Raw genomic sequence first — 17,098 nt, 5'->3', positions numbered from 1 at the left:
ATGCATTCAAGATAATGACTACCCTTTTTTCACATTGGACTGTTATTTTTGCCATAACAGCATTGTGTGATATTTACAAATTGAGTCATTGCCATGTTGACACTGCTTTAGTCATTTAAGACTTGTCTCTGACTTCTCGTATGAAACTGTGAACTGCATCACTGTGTTTAAGTCAGGACGTCTGTAGATCGTTTTTCCCATCTGAATTAACAATGACTAGACACTTTTTTGTGATTTGTACTGCCAAGTGTTTTGTACTGCATAGCTCATAAAGACCCTCAGCAAATGACCTCCTTCAGATGTTAATTAGTATTAATGTCCAATTTTTTAAATCTGTGCCTGACCGGTTTGTGTGATTTGAGGTCGTTTGATCTGACTGTTCACTTAGTGAGCAGTGCAATGTCTAATTTTGCAGTGTCATCCCTGACCTTGCACCTTAGGTTCTGCAGCAATAACACAGGTAAGAGTATCCTAAAAAAAAATCAAAGCAATTGAACCTGTGATCTAGTGTAATGCTTTTCACTCATTTGATACAGAGGTCAATATGTGCCGCCTTTTCAATTCAAGGATGCCTCTTGTAGTAAATAGACTGGCGTACGCCACAAATGTTGGAATTCAGATCTGCTGGAAGTATGTTTTTGTCCATATGAATTGCATGGCATTGACTTGTAGCTCAAACAAAAAAAAAACAATGTTTTTCCTCTGTTGACTATCTTTAACTAGGATTGTTATGCTTTTCTAAATGAACCCAATGTGATATATTTTTTTTAAATTTGATTGCCGATTTGTTAGCTTCCTGGTAAGTCTGTTAAGCGTGGTCTTGTTCTACTGTCATAAAGTGCATGCAGATGCGAAATGATGCAGAGCTAGTCCTATGAATGCACTCTCTGATAACTGACGTATACTGTATGTATGCTCATGTTTCATTGGTTTGCAAGCTTTCTTGATGCCCCTCTGTAGTGCTAATGTTTGTCCCACATTGCTGCCTTCATTCTCACTCACAGTGTTGAAGATGCTGCAGGCGTAGTTCGTAGAATCAGGTCCTAGTTTGTCCGTAAGGAGGAGTCCTTTGAGTCTGTCCCTCTGCTGAACGTAGACCGTTCAAGGGCTCCAATTATAAGGTAAAAATATGTACCATGAGGAATCTGTCATTGCTAAGTCAATGTTTCTGTTAGTTTAGGGTGATGCCAGTTAGATTTGATTATAGAAATGTAGCCATATGTTTCTGTATTATTGGTTGACTAATGGTTCTATGAAATGTTCGAGTACATGCTTTGCCTTTTGTTGATAAGTGTAGGGATTTAATGTGCTGATCAATGCTGTACATGTGGACCATGACCAGACCAGGAACTTTTTTTCTTTTCTTTTTAATAGACTGGTTTCAGTTACTTAGTCTTTGTCCATTGCTGCATATCTTTTTGTATGCATGCAAGATGTGCTTTCCTTTGAGCAAACTGTTCACAACAGAATTCGCGGGGGTCTAAAAACGAAGAGAAAATCGGAGGCTAGCTGAGAAATTTGGAGCATGCCTTTGAGGTAAAACAAGCTATCATGAACTGTTAAAGCTGTTGAATGTACTTTTTGAGTTTTTGCTGAGAATTGTTGGTCTGAAATGTTGAAGATTGTTGCCACTGTCATCAATAAAATTGTAATCATTAAGAATGGTTAAGGTTTTTTATTTCTCATAGTGATTTCAGTGTTCCTTTATACAGTACATTTATACTGGCTTAATATGGACATGTAATGAATTACAGTCACAAAATCAACAAAGAATGTACACATTAATTGCTAGTGTTGAACATTAGTTTCTTTAAAGTGACGTACAGTAAAACAAATAAAGCTATCACAATACTTCCAATAAAGCTTCAGTCTTAAAACATCAAGGACCTGATAATTCATTGTGCAAGTTAACTAATAGACAAATTTACTACTTGAACACAAAGGCATATAAAAAACAAACAAAAAAACCCTAATGCATCTGTCCTTTTTTTTTTTTTTAAATCCATTTAAATACACAAACTTTACACTGCATTGAAATGGCACTAATATTGATGTGTGCTGGACTCAGCAATGGTAGGTAAGAACACGGATGTGACGTACAGCTGTAGCTCACTGAACCTGTGCCTCCAGTAAAGCACTGTGTACCAGGTGCAAAGGTGTGCCACTACAGCCGTTTAGGTGGCGGATCATGTCGGTGCCCAGGTAGGCCAGCAGCAGCTCTGAGCGTCGGTGAAGCAGGTGCAGGACATCCTCAGACAGTGTGTCCAGACTAGAGTATCGCACTTTATCCAGGTCAAAGATGTCCTTCAGGAAGAACAGCACTTGCTCCTATGGGGCAAAAGATAAACCTAGTTATACTTTGGTAGTCTCACATGAACATCAGTGATCCTGAACCCCCTGATCATCAGTTTTAAATTTGGCCCAGCATAGTTTAATCCACCCCTAATCAGATGCCTGAGCAAGATAATCAAGGGTGTTCGGCTTTATTAGAAAATTACAGCTTGGGGAGTTTGCTCTGGGTTTGAGCTAAACTCTGCAGGGCAGTGGACCTCCAGGACCAGATTTGAGGACCCCTAACCTACTTGGAGAAAAAGCTACAATAATAATTTATCCAAGGGTGTCCAATCCTGCTCTTGGAGGGCCATGGTCCTGTATACCAACTACACATTTTTGATGCCTCTCATCTAACCCATTAATTTCATAATTTCCAATCTGTGTCAGATGCGAGTAAACGATTGGATGTTTGTGCCAGTGTAAACGCAGCCGTAGTTGTTAGCAGATGCATTACAATTTTTCCATATTCCATCAGCAAACTCAAAAGTGTAAGTTTAATCCAGTGCAACTCTTGGATATGTCAAAGATTGAATGCCACGAAACTTGGCAAATGCATCAAAAAGTTCTAGCTAGGAAGTGTGCAATGCCTGATTCCTGCTAGTTGCATAGCAGACTGATCTCATGAAATGGCGTATGTATGACACGTCAATTCGTATTTCCATTTTTGTCGTGCTATCAACACGCATAATCGCTTTTCAGCATGTTTATGAACGCCGTTGACTTAACGTTACTGTATGTATATATATATATATAAATATGACCTACCCCAACCCCGTCCCTAAACCTGCCCGTCACTGGGGTTAATACCATTTATGAGTCTTCCCCTACCATCCTAGGAAAAAAAAATATATCGCTTCCCAGATGTAGATCTACATTTTATGCAAAAGTTATGATGTCATGTTGTGCATAGAAGATACTCGATCTGGTGTATTTTCACCAGTTCTTCCCAATTTAGTGTACATTATGGGACATGCTCTAAGAGGATCTCCAAGAATAGACCAGAGAACCCTGCTCTATCAATTTTATCATTCAAATAAATGTCATTTTGCTATTAAATGTGGTGACACAGGTGGTCAGTATATGTTGGCATACCATTTGAGACTGACTTGCTTTAGGATAAAGAGGTCATCAAATTACACATTACCTTGAAGAAGCCGCAGAAATCGTGCAGGGAATTTTTGGGACCTAGAAACCCCCAAGCCAAGACCGGACTTATGTGTTCACACACTGCATAGAAATGTGCAATGAAGCCATCTTGAACCTGAGCACACACAATAAAGTCTTGAATTGTCTCCCGCACATCCCAAAGACTTTCAATGAATTTATGGTCTGGACTCCTGTGTGGAAATGATTTTTCATACTCCTCCCAACCATTGTTTCACAGAAAGACTTGAATCTTGAAATTGTGATCCTGGAATATGGCCATGATTTGTTTTCCGACATGATTGTCACACTTAATCAATTAGGTTTAGAAGAACGGTTTCCAAACATATGCAATAATGATCCAATCAATCCAAACAATGACTTTTTTGGGCTGGGAAGTATAAGATCTTACAATTTAGATTGACACTGAATTTATGCAAAAAGAAAAAAGAGAGATGCGTTTCAAGCCAAACTGTGGGCCTTGACATCCTGGTTGCACATCTCAACAATACCTTCATATGTTGTCTCTTCTGCTTCAGAACGGACCAACAACTTGATGCAACAGCCTATGAAGGTCAAATAAAGTTATGACATATAATTATGTAATTGAAATTGATCAAATGTTAGAAATTCTGTACACACCGTCTCTTTGAAGGAGTTGTTGAGCCAACGATTGTTCACCACATTTTGGATTGAGACTGGTGGATTCTCAAGATCCTCAAATGAATCCATAAGAATAAAGTCAAGAACGATGTCATAGAAGTTGAGATGTTTAACCTGAAGAGAAAACAAAACATAAAAAACCTTCTTAATCAAGATCGTGTGTTTGAAGATGTATTTTCAGGACAGGTCTTGAATCTGTATCAAAATGAGATCTCTCACCCCTCTTGCAGAAAGCTCAACTTCTGTGTTCTCCCAGTGGTCTGTTTGCTCCATGAAGCAGATCATTTCTTCGAACACCTCCTCAAACCTCTTTGGGCTCTGCAAACCACACAACACAGGTGTGTTAGGTTGGGGAATATGTTCATATGTGATCACACGAAACAGAAAGGACACTCACCTTCCTTGCTTTAGTAATTATTGAAGACAATATCCTCTTTCCTGTGTCAGCCAGAAATGCTCTAGTTGCTCTTTCACATAAGATTACCTGAATCAAAATAAAGGATACGGTTCAAAAATTTACCCACACATTTTGAGGACACTTGCAGTCTTGTTGACTTGTGAATGGCTACCACGTGCACATGTCAGTGAAGTGCACAAGACCATAGGAAGAAGTGTCCCGCAGACTACTTAAGGGTGCGTTCACACTTGGCATGTTTGTTTCGATTAAAATGAACCCTGGTGCGATTGCTCTGTTAGTGCAGTTCATTTGAACGCTGAACCCTGGTGCAGCAAAAAAAGATGAATTTCTGTCCACTTCTAAACGAAGTCTGGTGAGGTTTGAAATATGAACGCAACACTGATCAAAAACATCCAAACACGCCAAAAACTTGAAGTGATGTCAAAAGACAGAATGCTCAACCATAAAAGACAACCAATAAGGTTGTGAACATATCGCTATGCCTTTGGGTTCAGAATCTTTAGGTTCAGTGTAAAAAATGGCAATGTGAATGCTAAGCAGACCAAGACTACATTTTTTTTTGGTCCGGACCAAACAAACCGAACAAGTGTGAACACACCCCAAGACTCTGCCCCATGCAAGACCATTCACTTGAACTGATTTTTTTATTTAGGTCTGTCAATTGAACACATGAAACAAACAAATGCAATAAACCCCACAGAATTAATCACAGGCTATATTCATGGCAAAAAAATGATAAAAAAGAATTAAACACATTGCGACATTACAATGAAAAATACAGTCTTTCAGTTTGATGTTTACGGAAGCCCTGAACCACAGCGTAAAATATATATATATATATATATATATATATATATATAGCATTTCGAGATTAAAGTCGAAAAATTACGAGATTAAAGTCGAAAAATGTTGAGATTAAAGTCGGAATATTTTGAGAGTACGAGAACAGTCTTCCGTAGAAGTCGAAAAATTTCGAGATTAAAGTCAGGATATTTCGAGAGTACGAGAACAGTCTTCCGTAGAAGGCGAAAAATTTCGAGATTAAAGTCCGAATATTTCGAGAGTACGAGAACAGTCTTCCGTAGAAGGCGAAAACTTTCGAGATTAAAGTTGAAAAATTACGAGATTAAAGTCGGAATATTTCGAGAGTATGCGAACAGTCTTCCGTAGAAGTCGAAAAATTTCGAGATTAAAGTCAGGATATTTCGAGAGTACGAGAACAGTCTTCCAAAGAAGTCTAAAAATTTTGAGATTAAAGTTGAAAAATTACGAGATTAAAGTCGGAATATTTCGAGAGTACGAGAACAGTCTTCCGTAGAAGTCGAAAAATTTCGAGATTAAAGTCAGGATATTTCGAGAGTACGAGAACAGTCTTCCGTAGAAGGCGAAAAATTTCGAGATTAAAGTCAGAATATTGCGAGAGTACGAGAACAGTCTTCCGTAGAAGGCGAAAACTTTCGAGATTAAAGTTGAAAAATTACGAGATTAAAGTCGGAATATTTCGAGAGTACGCGAACAGTCTTCCGTAGAAGTCGAAAAATTTCGAGATTAAAGTCAGGATATTTCGAGAGTACGAGAACAGTCTTCCGTAGAAGGCGAAAAATTTCGAGATTAAAGTCCGAATATTTCGAGAGTACGAGAACAGTCTTCCGTAGAAGGCGAAAACTTTCGAGATTAAAGTTGAAAAATTACGAGATTAAAGTCGGAATATTTCGAGAGTATGCGAACAGTCTTCCGTAGAAGTCGAAAAATTACGAGATTAAAGTCGGAATATTTTGAGAGTACGAGAACAGTCTTCCAAAGAAGTCGAAAAATTTTGAGATTAAAGTTGAAAAATTACGAGATTAAAGTCGGAATATTTCGAGAGTACGAGAACAGTCTTCCGTAGAAGTCGAAAAATTTCGAGATTAAAGTCAGGATATTTCGAGAGTACGAGAACAGTCTTCCGTAGAAGGCGAAAACTTTCGAGATTAAAGTTGAAAAATTACGAGATTAAAGTCGGAATATTTCGAGAGTACGAGAACAGTCTTCCGTAGAAGTCGAAAAATTTCGAGATTAAAGTCAGGATATTTCGAGAGTACGAGAACAGTCTTCAGTAGAAGTAAAAAAAAATTGGAGATTAAAGTCGAAAAATTTCGAGATTAAAGTCAGAATATTTCTAAAGTACGAGAACAGTCTTCCGTAGAAGTCGCGTGTGTGCTTGCCCTTGTTTCACATTGCCGCACACACAGGCATTCAAAATGGTGCATAGCAAGTGTTTCACACTGTGTGTGTGTGTGTGTGTGTTTTGTTTCAACAAAAGGAAATTCAACAGGTGCCAATCTACCAGCATTAGGCTACCAATATAAGATGTTATAAGACACACTGAATAGACTTTAGCCTAGAAAAACCAACCCAGAAAACACTTTTCAGACTGGATGGAAGTATCCAGCTTTATGAATGGATGAATGAATGAATCATTTATATAGCGCTTTCATATCTCTACTAGGCCTACACTCAAAGCGCTTTACAATAATATCAGAGAAGCTCTCCTAACCAGCATTAGAGGTTATTAAATCTGAGGAAATCACAGGATCCGGCCAAATGATTGGATACAGAATGATGCACTTAAAATGTATCCAGAACGTATTTACGGTGAAGAGGGAGACAGAGCGGTTAACTGTTGTGTTCTTGACCCAGATAGTGTTGCCTAGACCAGCACGAAAACACCGCCACATAAAGTTTGGACCAGATTGTGATACCTACTCTGGCGGAGTCTGTGCGCTTGTCTATTGGCACCGCCGTGGTAATTGTTGTTGGTAGATTAGAACCTGTATAGATTTTTGTTGAAAGCCCAGATAAAAGTAAAAAGCTACTATTTTGTGTTGATCCATGGCAGTTCGACTTCACAAGTGCATTGCTTTACACACACACACACGCAGACAGGCACTCTGAGCCAGTGGACGCGCACTGTTATGAATGCACACACTTCTCGAAACGTTTCGACCTTAATCTCGAAACATTTCAACTTTAATCTCGAAATGCTAGATTTTTTTTTATGTTTCGCTTCAGGGCTTCCTAGATGTTTGATAGAAATTCTAAAATTGTCCAAAACTATGAAGTTCACAACATTTAATAATTAAATGTTTTAAATAGAACCACTGCCTGTTCACATTAAAAACAGGTAGTCCAAAAAAAAAAAAAAAAAAATAGTGCCTAGTAGTCAATGGACTAAAACCAACAAAGCTGAGTTTTGTATTCAGGACATGAGAAAGGAGTCGTTTACCTGACACGCCTGCCGTATACAGTGCAGTTTCGCCAGGAAGTCAGTGTCTCCAAGGCATTCAAGCATTTCTGTTCTGATTTAAAAAAAAAAGAAGATTATCAATGAACAACACAGTCTGCTGCATAAAACAAGAAATATTTGCAGAAACATGCTGATTTTTGAAACAGATCTGATCACTAAAAGATTTGAGGTTCGCAACAGCTTGCCAAAAACAAACTTTCCAACTACCATAGATCTGTAGCGATTACTTAATATAGGTAGGTGTAGCTCCAGGGATTTGACACAGAAATCCTTCAGGCCACATGTGAGTAAAAACATGAACATACTGGAGACCTGCTTTGTAAAGTTGTAATTTCTAATTGAAAGTGACATTTTTTTCATGTTTAATACTGTAAATCTGCTTGCGTTACAGCAATCAATTGTACAAAGTGCTGTATAAATAAATGTGACTTAAATGGAGTGGTGAATAGTGGAGAGCTGGTGCAAACATGTCCACATCTAGCCTGGATGCCAGCCCGAACTCTGCCCACAACATTTTTTGCTCGGGAAGTTCGGTCTGGACTCGATCCATTGAGGAGTAATTATGATCAGACAAGAAACGTTTGGGACAACCATGTAATGTAACTTATCAGCTGGCTCTGACGGTCGCTAAGTTAAGAAGATGGGATGTAATGAAAAGCCTGTGGTCTTTGTGGTTTCTCCTTTGGTCGCACTCATGAAGGACCAAGTGAAAGAAGCAACACTCGTTATTTTACTTCTAAAATAAGTAAATTCTTCTGTTGTTGACAACTATGCTATGCAAAGTTGTTGAATTACTGCTTTGCTCTGATTGGTTGTAGGTTTACCGACTATCCAATTGAGTGCAGAGGTTTTTTTTTTTTCCTGGTTCAGACACGCCTCATAATCAAAGCCCTACGGAGCGGTCTCAGACAGAATACGAGTATGACGAAGTTAGGCTAGTCTACATCCCTAAGAACAGCCGCTTTCTTAACTGCTGTTTTTTCACCACTGGCATTTTTGTTTTGTGTTTATTGTGTTATTATTTCGAGGAAAGCATGCAGAACACTATATACTCATCTAAACTCTCAGCAGCATGTGCGGTATAGCGATGTTCATTAACAGTACAGTGCTTTAAAAATACTTTTCCTTGACATACTGGACTCACCGCAGCACTCGACAGGAGATCTTCCCCTCCTCCACCATCTGCAGGGCCTCCTCGTAGAAGGGGTGATGACACAGTGCATGGGCACTCCTCTCTCTGTGCTCAGATAACTGCAAAAGATTGCAAGATTTTTGGCAGAATTCTTTCAAATTGTGTATATTTTACATCTAATATATTCTATAGGTTGGTGCCAGTCACCATCACCAACAAGATTGACTGTCGACTAGGGATGTGCACCACGACTAAATCCTTTAAGGTTTAAATGGACATTTTGTAACCAAATTGTCTTAACAAACCCATAGAAGACAAAAGAGTCAATCCACTTTAAGTCCCCCTGTAGTCAATTTTATCCCTTAAAACTCATCTTTACACAAGTTTTTCCTTGGAAAAAATGTCATCATGCCTTAAAATAGCTTGAATGGAACTCATTTACGGTAGTATTTGCGGTTCTGTGAATATGGAAATAACATTACAAACTTGATTTTCACCATTGGGGGACTTCAAAATAGCCCACATAATCTATGAATGATTCGGTAAAATCCCATACTGAATGCCGCAGAAATATAGGTCATATACATGTGCTATGTAACAAATTATTTATAAGGGTATTTTATTCACTAGGACATTGGCATAAGATCTCTTGTTGTAAAGAAGTTTCATTTATACAATTCCCCCTTTACTGCTCTAAAATTTCATATCGGTATTCATAACCAGTAGTATAACAAGCCAAACTTAAATGTTAAATGCCAGTTTGACAGTTCTTCTAAGAATAAGACGATCGCAATGAGGGTCACTTAAAGGGATACTTATTCCCTTAACTAAGACGAGTTGATACATACCTCTCTCGTCTCAGCGCGTGCACTCAATCGCTCTGGCGCGCCGCGCGCGAGACACTTTGATCGCACTTCACGAGCCCAGTTCATTCACTATGGGCCAAGCAGAGAAGCAACCAAACATCTCCACATTTTCCCTATTTAAAGAAAGTTACACTAGTAGTGTGACTCGACCTAGGACGGTGACACTAAGTGTAAAGTGGATAACTATATTGTATGGCGGAATATCACAGCAAGTGCTTGGGCGCACCTCAACCAGTATGATACTCTTTATGATTGTAGAGTCAGACTACACATAATGGAATATCAATGGTGAACGTGATCGGAAAACTTGAGTGCTAAACAGCCCAAAATAAAACACATTCATGTTGAATCTCAAAGCAAATGAAAATCTGTTCGATGCGACTGGCATACGGTGACCCGTTATGAAGGTTCAAACTGTCCAGCGTGCGCCACACTGGCACACAGACTTTCCTCTCACCTCTGCGGCAGACACGAAGGAATCTGTCGAGGCGATGCTGATTGAATCTCTGAGACAGGTGTCCTCCAAGTCCTCCCGCACGGAGAGATCCATGTGTTTGTCTGCCAGAGGAAATGAGGGAAGATTAGACTTAAGTGCCCTTATCTCACATGGGTGACCAACTGGGCTAATTCCAAAACAGCAGACAGCATAAACAAAGTCACATGGAGAGACTCAATGCAATTGAAGGACAAACGTGCCTATTGGTTTGCATGTGAATTGAGCGTATAATGCCTTGAGAGGTTGGGAGTGGGTAAGAGAGGTAGACCTGTAAACAGTTGTAAGGAAACTTTTGGACTAGCTTCTTTATTTAGATACAGAATATAAGCCTCAGTAATGTACTGTGTCCAGTTCTGTGTTTAATGAAGAACTTAAGGCTCTCTCTCAAAAAAAAGAAAAAAAAAAGAAAATGATGTTGTTGCATCTTTGATCATACAATAAAAATCAGTGTCTCCTGTGTTGTTTTGGATCCCAGTGATGTTCACTGGATGAAACATCAAGTAATTGAAACATCCTTCAAATCATCTTTTGTGTTCCACGGAAGAAAGCAAGTCACAAATTTTCATCAGTATTAGGAAAACCAAGTCAACATAGTCCATTTACACTTGCAGTTAAGGTTGTCAACTTCAGCAAACGAAAATAAATGACAATCTTGGTTCTTTACAGAAAAGTAAGAGTTAACGGGACACTCGAAATATAAGTTTAGGTATAAGTTTACACTAAGCGTTCAACACTTGCATTTTGGTTCTCTTGGTTCTTTGGTTTGTACCCAAAAATAATGATACATTTAGTCCTGGTTCGCTTAGTGTTTACAGTCATAAGGACACAAAACTAAATATTAGGGCTGGATAATAAATATTGATTTCTCGATATTATTCGATTCTCACTTTTACGAACCGATATCGATTCTTAAATCTCAAGAATCAATTAGTCATCCTGTTTCAGTTGAATGAATGGAACATTGTATCGCGGCTGCGCGCATCCAAAAAATCGCAATAATCTTTGTCCTTTGTTACTATTGATATGAAACAAAGTCTCAATTTTCAAATTACGTCCATTGTCTTTAGAAATTCAAAAACATAAATAGCGTTTTGGCGCTGTGGCGTGAGATCGCTCTGGCGCAGCTCAAGAGAAGCAGCAGCGCTGATCTCTCTTCCGGCTTAATAATACCAGTTACAGCACGAAATAAACATGAATGAGCATCTGAAAGTGTGTTAAAGATAGAGTACAACTTATCGAAATCCATATCATTTCACAGTGATTCGCTCAATCAGCGTTTCAACCGTGGAAAAACGTCTCTAATCAATGTCATGTATCGTCATATTTACCTCAGAAAACCCACATAAACTCGTTTGTCAGCTAGAAAAAATAACTCTAGAGAGGAGCATTTTGCTAAATATATACACCATATTACATATGCATAATAATCTTAATTTTCTTCAATATTTAATGCATATTTGAATAAATCTGGCAAGTTTTTGACAGCCACCATTTAAATGTTTATATTTCATATGATCTTCTTATTATAAAAAGAAATCAAAGTGTAATTTAAGTGTTTGTATAGCTACAAAACAGTTCATTATTACCTTCATATTAGGCTAATGAAGCCTATAGGCTACAACTACAACTCCCATAGTTTACAGCATTAGTTTAGAGATTTGATTTCCTTGTGAAAATTTGCCATTTATTGTAACTGATATCCAAAATAATCAATATTGAATCGAATCGGAATCGAAATCGAATCGAATTGCAAGCTTGTGAATCGAAATCGAATCGAATTGTGAAATTTGTGTCAATACCCAGCCCTACTAAATATGACGTCTTTATGGACGTGCATTTTGCGGCGGAACTTATCGAATGCTGTGTGCTGAACGCTTTTTTACAATTGTTTAAAGCAGCTTCACATAAATAAACATGTCATTACCCATTACTTGTGTCAATCTGGTCTCTTGAAAACTGAAGGCGCACTGCTTATGCAATGGATCAACATGTCATGCACAAATAAAAAAAATCCATTTTTGCAGTACAGCAATGCATAACAGAGTCAAGCCCAGAAATAAATGTTACACAGATATGTATTAACTTAACATGACAGTCTTTAGTGTAACACTCACCGTTACTAGGACATGTTGAAGGGTCTGTCATTCCCAGCGCTCCCTCAAACTCCTCCTGAAGCCGATAGGCTCTCTGTAGCAGAGACTCCAGCTTTTGGATGAAATCTGCACTGATGATGTCCTAATAAACAGTCAATATTATTAGTATATTACGTTTTATGTAACAGAGTTTCAGCTAAGGAAAAATGACTGAGTAAACTGTACATTAACATTGTTTTCAAATTATTTGTGTTTTTAAATAAGCATTAGTAAAAATTTGAATCCTCTGTGAGACACCAATGTGTCCCTGAGCAAGATATTTAACCCCTAGTTGATCCAGAGGCGTGCGACCTCTGACATATATAGTAATTGTAAGTCGATTTGGATAAAAGCGTCAGCTAAATGAATTAAAGTGTCCCTACTGAGGCCTACAGTGGTTGGGGAGTAATACCTCCATGCTTTCTTCTGCAATGGCATCTCCAGCTCCCAGCTTGACCGACGCACAGCTGTCCTCATCCTCCGCTTGCCTGCTGCGGAATGTCAGCGCTTGTTCCCAGCGCCGCAGGGCCTCCTCGAACAACTCCATTCCTGTGAGAGGACACACATATGTCTATTCAACCAGTATTCATCTGCAAATACTACGTGTTCGCTAAAAGTATACCGCTGCAATAGCATTTTGAACTTTTAAAGAACTCTGCCGTGAGTATACATGGGCCTTTATGAGGCTGAGGGGAGAGGATGCATCAATTCTGAATGTGTGTTGGTTTTTACCCATCAGGTAGAGATTCTCTGGAGTGGCAACAGGGATGTTGAGCAAATTACAGACGTCACCCTCATCTCCTGCCCCGTCCCAGCAGCTGGAGTCATTAGCACAGGTGGAGTTACTGGAGGAGTGCCTGCTCCTCCCCTGTGAAAACATGTGACATCTCAACATCTCAATGGCGCACTAATGCCAAAAGGCACACATTTCACAAGACTACCTTTTTGTCAATGGCATTTTTGGTGTAGCATGTGCTGTTGAAGTCACAGGTATGTATCTATGTATCTATCTATCTATCTATCTAAAGAGGAGTATAAAAAAGTTGCTTACCGAGGCCAGGCTTTGCAGGGAGCCCGAAAGCTTGCCGTACAGGCCACCATTGGAAACCACATTCCATGAGTAGCAGCTCTTTGAGTTCAGAGGCAGATGTTGATAGTCAATCTCTGAAATAAAAGAGAGAACAACAATTACATAATATATTCTATTATATCTATAAGAATATTTTAGGGGTGTAACGGTACATGTATTCGTCCCGAACCAAACAAATTTGTAATTTTCATGTCAACTTTATAATTAGATTCAGAAGTTAATACCTGCCTTATGTGCAACATTACTTTTTTTTTTTTTTGAGCATTGATTATTATTATTATTAAATAGCAACTGAATTTAATAATTTGGGCTCTAATTGTAATTGTACTATATGTGGAGTTCTTGATTACACATTACTTTAAAAAAAAAATAAAATAAAGCAAATTTGTGTTTAGTTCATAAATTATAAATGTTTTATTTGTTCAAAGTTATAAATTTGTTATATAATATATATGTAATATATACAGTATATCTATATATATATGTGTGTAATATATATATGTAATATATATATATATATATATATATATATATTAATATAATATTGTATAATATTTTGTTAATATTATTGTTTATTAATATAAACAATATAATATTATATATAATTTGTTAATATAATATTTAGAAATATTATTCAAATTTTATTATTAAATTTTATTATTCAAATTTTTAATTCAAGGGCTCCCCATATATTTTACAGCATTAGCTAAGTTAGATTTTTTTATCCTTAAGATAATTTGAATTATAATTAAATTTATTTACACACAGACACATTTTTCAAAAAAAAAAAAATGGTTGAAATAAAAAAAATAAAGCAAATTTGTGTTTAGAAAACAAATTATAATTTTTTTTCAAAGTTATACATTTGTTATAATATATATACAGTATATATTTATTTTTTGTTCAAAAAGCGAAAAGATTAATATTTTGAAATATTATTCAAATTTTTAAAAAGCTGTTTTTATTATATGTTTTTACCTTTTTTCATAGGGACAGAAGTGAGGAATTGAAATGTTTCCTGCTCTGCAGGCGAACTGGCATTTTTCTTGCCCTTCCTCCTCCTGAAGCGGCGTGCGAGGAAGATGAGGGAGACTGCGCCGAAGGCAGTGGCGGCAAAGAGCTTCTTGGTGCCGGTGCTCAGACTCACCTGCTCAGAGAGGGAACAGAGAGACACAAGGCAGCGTTTACCTTTGGATCAAGCCGCTCGGCTCGAGGCACAGAGAGATCAGACAGCGTGACAGTGAGGATTACATGACTGGAAATGACTGGCTGGCATTTGGCCTGAGAGATCTGATCCAATGATGAGCAATCTTATCTTAGAAATCACAGGCACAGACACATATTACTATCAAACAGTGTCTGTTTTCTGAAGGTATTACAGAGGACCTGATCACACTAGGTTTGAACTTTGAATAAGTGCAAGCCTGAATGAGATTTGAAAGCTATGGCAGAGATTTAAACTAAAATGTTTGTCTGTTTGTCACACAAAGCTGTCATATGGCTTTAGAAGACTTCAAATACAATGCTTGACTGAAATAGTGTCACTTTTATGTGCCTTTTTTTTAGAGCTTGACAGCAGCTTATCCACGACAGTGAGCTCATTGCACGCAACTCACGTATCCAAGCAAAAGCAAAAAAGCTAATGTTTTCACACAGGTTTCCCCAAACACTCCTGCTGTTAGGACAAACAGATTACCACAAATTCACACAATGAAATGAATAAGCCGATGTTGAACAAAAGCACTTTGTTTACATCGTTTGTGGGAAGCAACCAATGCCTGGCTTACAGTCCTTGCACTTCGCCTTTAAAATCACCACAAAATCAATATGGACAATGCTTGGCCAAAGAGCCAATAAATTCCCCATTGACAATCAAGTCCCACCCTAATTTTTTCTTGTTTGTGAAAATAAATAAATGTGTATTTCCAAAAAGCATGGTAAGTCTAAGTAGATTGTAGAACAGTTGCCATCAATGGACTCTACGATCAATGCTTTAGAGAAACGCAGCCCAGTTTGACATGCACAAGTCAATAAGCTTGTGAAACAGAAGTGTCTGGCTTTATTTATGTCCACTGTTGGTCAGTTTACCTGTGGAAGAGAGTAATAAACCGACAGTGGAAGGTCCACAAAGTGCAAAGCGGCCACCTTCATGGACATGCGAGAGCTCCTGAACAGGTCCTCCGTCATGATCCCATAATCCCTCGGGATGAGTCTCAACCGCAGCTCTTTCTCCACTTCAATACAACCTGAAGAAACACATCACTTGTGTTATATATGTTTAAATCAGCATCTACCAATGGAAAAAAGGAATGACCAAATGACCTGCCAAACCTCAACTGACACTTATCAAGAGTCTTATTAATTGTTCACTTGAGTCTGACACACACACACACACACACACACACACACTGTTATTTTTAAAGAATTTCAAAACAGTTATTCTCTAATGGTCATTGACCATAAGAGAATAACTGCTTGAATATTATGAACTCTTTTTCCACGCAACAGCCCAAAACATGCAATATTGCTCATTGAGAATCAAGAAAACACGCTTGCATCAAGACCATAGAGGTTAAATTAAATATTGCTCTTGTTAACGGCGTGATTCAATGTTAGCACCACTGATCATGGCAATAAATAAAAAGCATGACCTTTATAAAAAATGACCCACATTTTATCATGGTTTATATTTCGATCGGCGCTCATGGTTAACTCTGTGTTAAACAAATTAATAACAAGCAGCAACATCATACATTCTGACAGTGATAGCCGTTAATGTGGGTTTTTAATATTAGTATAACATGACAAACATGGGGTAATGTTAATGCTTACATTTTTATGCCTTATCTCGGCGACACACCGTCTGTCCTCTACCAGCCAATGCGATGCGATAACTGCGCGCATGTGAGCTCGTGTGGAGGAGGCAAACAGACGCTGCTAAAACTCACTTCCGGTGCCACAGTGAGGTTTCAGAATAAACGTTTTCAAAATGTAAAAAAAAAAAAAGAAAGAAAAAAAAAAGAAAAAACTTCATAACTAACTAAAAATAAATAAACAATTTTAATTAAGCAAAAATATTAAAATAAATAACATTTTGTTAAAAAATAATAAATTAATTAATTATATTTAGACATTAAAACCGTAAATACAGTAAATACATTTTAATTTGAATAAAATAAATAAATACAATTATTTGATTAAATAACCAGAAATTATTAAAATGAATAAATACAAGTTGATATAAATAAATAATAAAATGAATAAAATAAACTACTGTACATAAATAAACATTTTAAAATAATAAAAATAAATAAATAGGATTAAAATAAGTAAATAAATAAATGAAGCGTGATATAAATAATTAATTAATACAAACTGATATAAATGAATAAAGAAATAAATTTGATTAAAACAAATTACTAAATAAATAAAACTTAAATAACTACAATTATTAAAGTAAATAAATTAAATTTTATATAAATAATTAGTTTTTGACTAAAAATATTAAAATAAATAAATATGCACAATTCTATTTAAA

At 37.1% G+C, this 17,098-nt stretch overlaps 1 protein-coding gene across 1 annotated transcript; it reads right to left on the bottom strand.

The window, feature by feature from the left end:
• Positions 1 to 1,660: 1,660 nt before the first annotated feature.
• Positions 1,661 to 16,508, bottom strand: miga1 (mitoguardin 1). The gene is made up of 16 exons (XM_039661185.2): positions 16,393 to 16,508; positions 15,649 to 15,806; positions 14,539 to 14,707; positions 13,522 to 13,634; positions 13,203 to 13,338; positions 12,883 to 13,019; positions 12,453 to 12,573; positions 10,300 to 10,400; positions 8,989 to 9,095; positions 7,824 to 7,896; positions 4,538 to 4,624; positions 4,360 to 4,458; positions 4,120 to 4,254; positions 3,990 to 4,043; positions 3,479 to 3,595; positions 1,661 to 2,328 (listed from the first exon to the last, which is right to left on the bottom strand). Exons 2-16 carry the CDS (start codon positions 15,745 to 15,747, stop codon positions 2,110 to 2,112), a joined length of 1,767 nt encoding a protein of 588 aa, XP_039517119.2. The 5' UTR covers positions 15,748 to 15,806; positions 16,393 to 16,508; the 3' UTR covers positions 1,661 to 2,109.
• Positions 16,509 to 17,098: the final 590 nt, after the last annotated feature.

Source organism: Pimephales promelas, chromosome 5 (assembly GCF_988280905.1).
Source record: "Pimephales promelas chromosome 5, fPimPro1.hap1.1, whole genome shotgun sequence".
Classification (NCBI taxonomy): Eukaryota; Metazoa; Chordata; class Actinopteri; order Cypriniformes; family Leuciscidae; genus Pimephales; species Pimephales promelas.
The sequence above is the reverse complement of the archived record's forward strand: the minus strand, read 5'-3'. Positions and strand labels throughout refer to the sequence as shown.